Source organism: Styela clava, chromosome 13 (assembly GCF_964204865.1).
Source record: "Styela clava chromosome 13, kaStyClav1.hap1.2, whole genome shotgun sequence".
NCBI classification, from domain to species: domain Eukaryota; kingdom Metazoa; phylum Chordata; class Ascidiacea; order Stolidobranchia; family Styelidae; genus Styela; species Styela clava.
In genome coordinates, this window is record NC_135262.1 from 19,008,947 (window position 1) to 19,018,498 (window position 9,552).

General features: G+C 33.3%; 1 protein-coding gene across 1 annotated transcript; it reads right to left on the bottom strand.

Annotated features, from left to right (window-relative positions):
* Positions 1-191: 191 nt before the first annotated feature.
* On the bottom strand, positions 192-8,775 carry LOC144431271 (hexokinase-2-like). Its single transcript, XM_078119154.1, has 10 exons — positions 8,508-8,775; positions 6,917-7,076; positions 6,347-6,495; positions 5,704-5,823; positions 4,784-4,991; positions 4,087-4,159; positions 3,713-3,835; positions 3,346-3,501; positions 2,597-2,845; positions 192-2,522 (listed from the first exon to the last, which is right to left on the bottom strand). The coding sequence occupies exons 1-10, from the start codon at positions 8,619-8,621 to the stop codon at positions 2,387-2,389; spliced, it is 1,488 nt and encodes a 495-aa protein (XP_077975280.1). The 5' UTR covers positions 8,622-8,775; the 3' UTR covers positions 192-2,386.
* Positions 8,776-9,552: the final 777 nt, after the last annotated feature.

Consider the following 9,552-nt stretch of genomic DNA (forward strand, 5'->3'; position numbering starts at 1 on the left):
CGCTCACACCAGTTTATACCGAAAAACTTTGTGTATTTCGCATATTTTCATTGCGCCAATACTTGTATTCTGGTTGACGAAACAACAAATATTTCTCTGTCTATACCTGACCACCCCAGAAACTTATTTCAAAGTATACTATATTTTTATTATAGTTTACTGTACATGCGCAAACCGAAAAACGTTGCGTATTTGTATATTTTTATTGTACCAATACTTGTTTTCTGGTTGACGAAACATTAAATATTTCTGTCCATACTTTACCACCCAAGAAACTCTTTCAAAGTTTACTATATTTTTATTATAGTTTACTGTACATGCGCAAGGGGCTTGTAAAGAGAATAAATATATTTTATATTATAAAATTGTTATGCTAGGACAGTGGTTTCCAACCTTCTTGGGGCTATAGGCCCTTTCGATGATTTGATTTAAAGTTGTGTCTACCTTAGAACTAATCAATACAGTTACGTACAAGGGGTTTATACTAAGAGAAATATGATAACCTAATTTGCACACAGAAACTGCTTCTGGGACTGATAAAAGATGGCCTTATCACAAAACAATAGTTTTAAACGAGCGAGCGAATTTTCTGAAGTTAATAAACTTGCTCATTTGAGCAAGATCTTTTGTAACCTGGTTTATGGAGTTCCTATCGAATAATATTTCACAAGAGCAGTTTCATTTTGCAATCTTGTTTTCATCTTCCTGTATGCCAAGCTCATAGACCCCTGAATCCCGCGATGGACCCCTGGCTGGGAACCACTGTACTAGGAAGTACGTTGTGAAAAAACTAGACAGGCAAGAAACTTTATAGTATAAGCAGTTTTACATGCATAACACTTGCATAATGAACAACTGATCCTGCATGGTATTAACAAATGAAAGAATGTATATGTACCAGAGTTGAATATATGTATGAATATGGGTATTCTCGAAGTATGTGAACCAAAATGGCGGACACCGCAATGTGGTATGTGCTGCCAGGTTAGGGTTAGGCCATAATTTTATTCCAATTTCAGTTTTATTTCAAGTCCGGGGACTAGCCAAGGGACTCCCGTCATATTTGTGCAGAAATTATGACTTAACCCTAACCTGGTACACATACTACGTTGTGGTGTCTGCCATCTTGGTTCACATACTTCGGGAATACCGAAAATATGTAGCAGGGTCTTACATTTGTAGTGCATACAAAAGTAAGGGAATATTGAAAAACAACCATTAAGTTACATGAATGCATTAAATTCAAGTAAACCAGTCTTCATACTCCTTAATTTCTAGACGAGTGACAAATGTCGTCCATTGTTCATCAAATATCGATTTGTGTGCTTACAAAATTAAATTGAAGCCTAATTTGTGTATATATTGTACCACACATATTAGGTAGTAAAGTCGGGCAGATAAAACAACATGAACATTTCAATTCAAGTAATAAGATGCTAAAGATGATTCCAATAACTTTATTATAATGAAAGAAGAGCCAAAATTATATATATAACAACTCAAATTAAAATTTTACAAAATTGGATGCTAAGTTCTTATATAGAAGATTAGACTCAAGCAGAAACACTTCACTAAATTGACATGAAAATTTATCTGGGCATTTAGTGCTAAATTATTTGCCAAACATCAAAAGTTTGACCGGCATATTATGTCTATCCTAAGAATTATTGACGCCAGTAAATATGTCACCAAATGAAAAGTGCAGAAGTGAAGTTTACAAGTGATCAAATCAGACTAGAGCGCTATAAAAGTTAAGTATCAGCAGCAAAACAAGGAGGTAGTAAGATTATACATATATGGATTTTAAATCCAAAGACAAAATGTATTTGTGTCACAGGAGGAATGAAATCAGTGGTGGGATTCAGGCGCGAATCTGTTCTAAGCTCAGGTTGTAATTATGAACGAACCTGCTCTTTTTTATAGCTGTAAGTTTGGTATGTTTTTTTTTAAAAGACAACAGAACCTGTTGTTAAAATTTTGAATCCCATCACTGAATGAAATGTTTATTTGAACAAGAGTTATACGATACGAATGATTCTTAATGATGCTTAATCCTTTCTATATAGATTTAATTTATATTAAAAATTTGAATAACATTAAACTCATTTGTAATTCCCAGCAGTTTCGAAATTTTAAGGAGATTAGCGCACACAAAAGTCATGTGGTTTTGAAAACTCATAAATATTTTACAGTCGGACTTACGATATAAAGTTCTTGTCGGGTTCAAGCCTACGAATATGAACTATTAGTTTTTAGACTAAAATTGCTTTGCATACTTTGCTGAATACAATATTGCCGGCAAAAAAGTCAAGAAGCTTCACAGGAAATATACATTGGTACAAATATTGTGCAATTTGATTGCTTTATAACAATTAAAAATAATCAATTATGCATTTAAATTTTTACATGCAACTGCAGATACTAAAGCAGCACCCTTACCGCCACCATCATATGATATTCGAAAAGTCACATCAGATTCAGGCGAGAGTTCGTGAACAGTTGTTTGAAGAATGTGCTTAAAACTGTAAAGAGAGATTTGATTTAGACCTAAATATTGTCCAAGGATTTGAATATTCAAAAAATCTGGATGACTTACGTGGGATGTTTTTTGTATAAAGTGCCATCGACAGCCACAGTGACTTTGAAAGATTCTCCTGGAGACAGATTATGATTTGATTTCAATCTTTCAACTAACGCAGAAACGCCAGCAGCACAGAGATGAGCAGATCGTGTTGAAACCATTCTGCATATTTCTCTCACCCTTTTCCTGTCTGATATTGTAGATTCAAGATAACCAAGATTTATCAGAATCTGCTTGCAAACATATAAATCAGGCGTTCTGTCCCTGGAGAAAATAATTTCGAATTCGATGCATATAATAAATACAGTAACACATGCTAAAAAGTCCAAGTAACAGTATGGTCAGCATTGGGAAGCAGAAATATCAAAATCATACTAATGTTGAGACAAAAAGTCTGGATGAATACTAGTTTTTTTACTGACAGGCTATGCAGGATGTAATTTTTTTTTAATAAAATGAGACAGATATTTGTTTGGCTAAATAGGTTAGTATATAATTCATATTGGAGTACCAAAAATACCATTATTGCGGAAACAGATTTAGATATATTAATATCCAGCCATTCATGAGAATTTCATGCAGTGGTACCATCATTCAGTGAACTCTTTTTGTTTAAATATGCATAAGAGTAAAATGAACTTGTAGTCAATTTTTTATGAGTTAAACCACAGTTCATTTGAAAACAGTCAGACAAACCATAAAGGGGATTTCTTCATATTTCATATGCCATGAACTTTAAAAACCCAAAATTTTGAAACGCTTACAATTCAATTTGTGTAATGAAAGAAGTCTGAAAACTGTGAGCTTGTTCCATCTCATAGGTGAGTATGCCTTCCAACAAAGTACCAGTGCGAATAAGATGAAGCAAGATTTCCCGAACAATATCACCCAAATACAGGCTACCAATCATTTTTTCATATCTAAAATATAAGTATTGAATGCAATGCAAAGATAAAGTCAAATTATGCTTTCAATAAGACTATGTGTATAACCTTGCCAAAAATGAATAAAAAGGGTTTGCATTCACAGTCAGTTTAAGTGGATAAATCTACATTAATGTTCATGAATAAATTAGGTTGAATTTTATAAGTGTTAAATCGGAAATAATACTATTTCGCTATTGGTGCTTACATCATAAAACCAGGATTGATAGATGACGCATCCACCAATTTATCAAATGTAGTTCGAACTTCATCTAATGATCCATCTTCACCGAATTCTCCCCATTCTGTATTGATACACATTCTACGTGAACTGTATTGATAAAAACAAATTCAATTCAATTGAAAAGTTAGTGCACAGGTAAATTAGGGCGCTTTGAAGCATGTTTAGGGTTTGCCAATTTAACGAGTGTCAAACTGCCAATATATACCAATTTTAGGCAAATATCTTAGCTTTTTATATGAAAAGTAAGCAGTTACAGGCACACAGTAAAAATGGATTTAAATTTAGAAACGTGAAACAGAGTGAACAGGCTTACAGAATATGGCACAGTTAATCTATACCTGTTAATCTGCGATCCTTCTAAAAATTTGATGTCATGAACAGATTCCATATAACATGCATTAGTTCCAGTTCCTGCAAATTAGGAAATAACAGTGTTGTGATTTTGAAAAACTTCTAAAGAGTTCTTTACTATAAATAAAATAAGCTTTTTTGAACTATCTTATGTAGTCCACATATCAATGATTGAGCAAAATGAAAATGGTGGACAATATACATGTTTATGATAAAATTCAAAATTATAGGCTCCATGCAACACACATGACCTAATTCAAAATATGTCATGTACTGTAGATGAGTCATTGACCACTAACATGACAAATAACATGAAGAAATGAAATATATCATACAACATAATCTCAACAACTCTGAATATTTGGTTAAAACAATTATGAATGCTGCAATTATCTGATAGTTTAAATGTTCTTTATTTCGTCGTACAATTTATTACTTCAGAGTCTAATACATGCGTAGTGAATCACTGACCCACATGACATGCAAAGTATTGCAAAAAAACATATTGAATATTTTACTGAGTCATAAATGGTGCAGTTGGCTAAGGTTTTTTGGAGGACAACATAATAAATATAACCCATATATGTAAGCTTCAGTGGGTTTTCTACTATTTTCATAGGACTACAATTTTATCTTATTACCCATCATAACAAAAAATTTTTTCCAATAATATGTGTTTCCTACCAACTATCATTCCAATACTGCAGTTTTGATCCTCGTATGCACATGACATTAATGTGCCAACTGTATCGTTGATCACTGCAACTATTTCAACCATACATTTGATGCCCTTTTCACATTGTCGGTTGATGGAATCTCGCAGAAGTTTAACAATGTCCTCACCAACAACACCAGAAACATTATAGCCTTTGGTCCATCTCAGTAGAATACTCTGGAAATATTTATATATTATTGTCCACGAACTCGTAATAGAACTAAAATAAGGAAAATCGGAATAAAATTATGGTCTAACCCTAACCTGGTACACATACTACAGGAGTACCGCCTCTTGTATATATGTAATCATTATTTCAACATACTTTGTTGTCACAATTTTGGTGTACTTTAACGGATTGAAAACTGATAATTGGAGCAAATACATTTGGAGCGCACATTTTTACATGATTGTCAATTGATGTATCTCAATATTATGTCATTATAATAGTTCATTACTAGTGATTGAAATGAATAAACGGTTGAATAACCAATTTGTATGTCTAATGGTTAGAATTGATTACAATCATTAATTAATATCTCAGATTCTGTAGTCTGTACTGTAATATACATTCACCAAAGGTTTACAATTCGCCAGATAGTCATCTTCTTGGTCTTGAATTAGAATGTATAACAGTTACTTGCTTGGTAAAAACCAACAAACATAACCAAATCTGGATTTCTTTGCTCTATTCATTCCAAATACAAGTATTCGAAGACATTTACTCTTAGGGCCGAGGCATGTATAAAATTATCCGAATAAGTTTTGTAAATTATAATACACTCAGATTATATAACGAAAGCCTAACAAAATAGAGGGGCTATCATCATTCGACTTTTCTATTTTTTTACGATAAGGTATTTATCTTGTAAGATATATTTCAAGATACCTCGTCTAAACCTTTCTGCTCGCACGGAAATGAAAAGGTGAATCCCAGAGGGAGTTTACAATCTTCAAGTCCATGGTGTTCTAAGAAGTCTGCCAGGCATACCGCAATGTTATCAAAGAACTGGAATATAACAAACAAAACTTATAGTTCTGAGTGATTCAAGAATCTTGCTGCAAACTATGATAAATATATTTCTGTAACATTTCGATTGACTAAGGTCAGACATACAATATTCAACTAGGTATTTTATTCACTTAGGATAGTTTTTTCCTCTCTTACTACAAGATTTTTGCATTATATGCACCTACGGATTAGAACAAGCAGAAACTCAATTGACAGCAAATGTTTTTAGTTAATACAACATACTTGAAATTGTCAGAATAATGAAATATCAAATGAATATTTTGTCTTGGAAAACCCAAAACATAACTATGTCTATATTTGTATATATAACTAATACCTAAATGTGAAAATCAATTAATGTATACATAAATACTAACTATAACTTAAAATGGAATAAATATTAAAAGTACATTGAAATCACAAAATACAAAGCTTCACTCCAGTTTGACAACATTATTCGCTATTGAATATATGTAATTTTTCGCTCTCAAAATTTAACAAAATTGAGTGTATATTTTACCTCCTCTGCTGTAGAATTTAAGATATTCTTCGGCATGTGATACACTTGGCTATGAACTTCTACATGGCGGCCTTTAACACCTGGTAGAGCCACCTTTACAATACGAAAAACTGATCCGCCAAGATCTAATGCTAAATAAATTCCCTTTTCTGAAAATGAAAGTAAGTAATAGAAAAGTATGTCATTCAGGCAGGGTTCAATTAATGATGTGGGCTATATATCATAAATTTTTTTATCATTATACCATGAAAGTTTTGACGCTGCTGTAGCATGAGCTCTACCCAGGTGCGGTCTGAGTTAACCTGGATTAACGGCTGTTATAATTAGAAGGTCCCATTCTCTATTTTAAGTCACAGTACGTGCAAATCAAGTGTTTATCACTATATTAAATGTATATATCCCACACAGAGTCAGATACACCTTGTGTTATGTTGTGTAGCGCTAAAGTTTCATCAGATGTGAATAGTGGCTTAATCTATTCATGAGATTTTTTTGTATAATGTCGTTATTAAAGTAACATAATTTTCAGAAAATAAAAATACCATCCTAGTTTACCATATTTGGTAATACCTGTGCCATCTGGAATATTATTGACAAACGTGGGTAACATAGGGATATTACGTCCCTTTGTTTTGAGAGAAATGCCCTTCTCCACGTTCTCCAAAATTTTATTGCGAATCGCATGTAACTTTTCATTTGAAATCTTCAAATACTCCACATTCGTATGCACCTAAAAGAAAATTATGTCATGCATTTTTGGTAAAATAGTCAAGATTTGGGTTTACCAAATTAGGCAGCCCCGTCACTATTAGGTTGGGATGTGTACTATCTGGCCAGTTATACGTTGATGATTCAAACTAGAGGGAGTGTCGAAATTATATGTCTGTATGTGGGTGGTTAATTGTATCTTACTGTATATACTTGAAAACATTAAATTCAAGGTTTTAAATGCCATTAAAGAAGTTAATAAATATATTTTGTGAAATATATTCACAAAATGATCATGTTATTCATTTACCATACCTGCCTCGGCTGCCTGCCAAAATGTTCGAATGTCAGACCCAGAATACCAATATACAGATATGGTACAGGGTGTCCATAAAGTCATTTTAAAATTTCAATTTTGTTATGAAGTTTGTTCTCAATATATCTTAACCAGATTTGTTGTTGTTTTTTAATCAGTAATTGTTTAAGTATTTATACTCCATTCAATATATCTGTGGGGGCCAAAACAATATATGGTATAGATCAGACATGGGCAAAGTACGGCCCGCGGGCCAAATTCTGCAATTTCTGGTTCCTCTGGTCCAAAAACCATGCCCACCCCCTGGTATAGATAAATTCCCTTTGCAATTTTAAAAAATATAAAGACTTTATGGACACGCTATATAATGATATTGTGAGTTGCTCGGCAGGCAGGCAGTGTGGCGCATCGTGCTAGACGTGGTACCAGTATCTAATCCTGTAGGGATACCGGTAACTCCGAAATGGACGAGTACGATACGGTACGTTAATTAACCTGACTGCCTGACGAGAGCAGTGGTTCACTGTATGATTAAGCCATCTAATCGGCTTTCCTCCCCCTTGGTTATATATATCTATATATGCAAATCCTATCCTATAACAACAAAGAACCAAAGCCCGCCGGTTTATTACTATATTCATATGCAGTGTGTTTCATGTTGTGTTGTGTCTCTATTTATAGATGTTGTTTTGTCTAACAAACTCCTTTGTACAAACAGTTTTGTACACTCCACCCTTATCCCTGTTACCACATCCACCCACCCTCCTTGCACAACTGCCTGTATAAAGGACCATATTGTACATATTTGATTTACCCTATTATAATTTAGATATATCAAAAGGGGTGTATGCCGCACATCTGTGTTTTAGGCCAATATGGTCTTGTGCATACATCCCGTCTTCAGTATTTATAATTACTTACTCTTTTATATTGCTTTTACGAGACGAATAAACATACATACATACATACAGCAGTCGCTTACAGACAAGTACAGCTAACTTCTGAACTTATAGAACTGTAAAAGTGAAAAATTAACCGGTACCAGGGTACAGTAACTGCAGAACTGTCTACAGGTTTAGTTAGGGCTTCTTATAAAATAAGGTAATCAGCTCATATAAACATTTCAAATAAAATTACCAAGTTGGTTTCGATTCCCGACTTCTTATAAACCTCAACAGCATTTTTCACAGGCACTGGTAAAGTTAATCTTGGTTCTTCAGTTGTGCTGTCCACTTCACAGGTTGGTGCCATGAAGAGAGTCGTGACTCTATGAAATTGTTAATAATCGAAAGCTCATTCACTTGCAGATCCCAGAGAACAATATTTTGTACCATATAACCAAAGCAAAAAGTTCAAGCCGACAGTCAGACAGAATGAAAAAAAAAAACAGCGAATGAAGTAGCTAGTTGAGACCGCTGTGAAGCTAGTAGAATTTGACCTTTGTGTGCGGCGAGGCGAAAAGGTTAAAATTCTTGGCAGAATTATAGGCGTGTCATTATTTACAACTGAAAAAATGTAGACAGGTAATATTAACATAACAAAAAAGGAAAGATATTTATTAAATATAACTAAAATTACCATTTACAAAGCAAAAGCATTATTTGCTTGGTAAAATAAGCATAATAAATAGTTAGCAACTAATTTTTTATAAATATCCCGTGTTGATTATGCCTTTATTCATCAAAAATTACGTAAAGCGAAAACGGGTTAAATTTTGCAATTTTCAAATATTAATAGAAATATCTTCCGCTCAAGAGGCACGCGATTTTATAATTTCATATCAAAGTAGAATATATTAGGTTTATCACACACATTGAACCTAAAACTACTCGAACTTAGAAAAGGGAGTACTCCCTTGTTGAAGATACCCCTATTACTCGAAATTACGTGAAACGTAAAAATGGTAAATTTAGCAATTCTCAAATATTAATAGAAATATGTTCCGCTTAAGAGGCACGCGATTTTATAATTTCATATCAAAGTAGAATATATTAAGTTTACCACACACATTGAACCTAAAACTACTCGAACTTAGAAAAGGGAGTACTTCCCTGTTGAAGATACTCCTTTTCATCAAAATTACGTAAGGCTAAAAAGGGTTAAATTTTGCAATTTTCAAATGTTAATAGAAATATGTTCCGCTCAAGAGGCACGCGATTTTATAATTTCATATCAAAGTAGA

Excerpts from the sequence above, each read along its gene's own strand:
- LOC144431271 (XM_078119154.1), bottom strand. The coding sequence starts at position 8,621 with ATGGCACCAACCTGTGAAGTGGACAGCACAACTGAAGAACCAAGATTA. Across the intron at positions 5,824-6,346 it reads TAAATTCTACAGCAGAGGAG|TTCTTTGATAACATTGCGGT; the intron begins GTAAAATATACA and ends GTTATATTCCAG. Across the intron at positions 4,992-5,703 it reads AGCAGAAAGGTTTAGACGAG|AGTATTCTACTGAGATGGAC; the intron begins GTATCTTGAAAT and ends AAATATTTCCAG.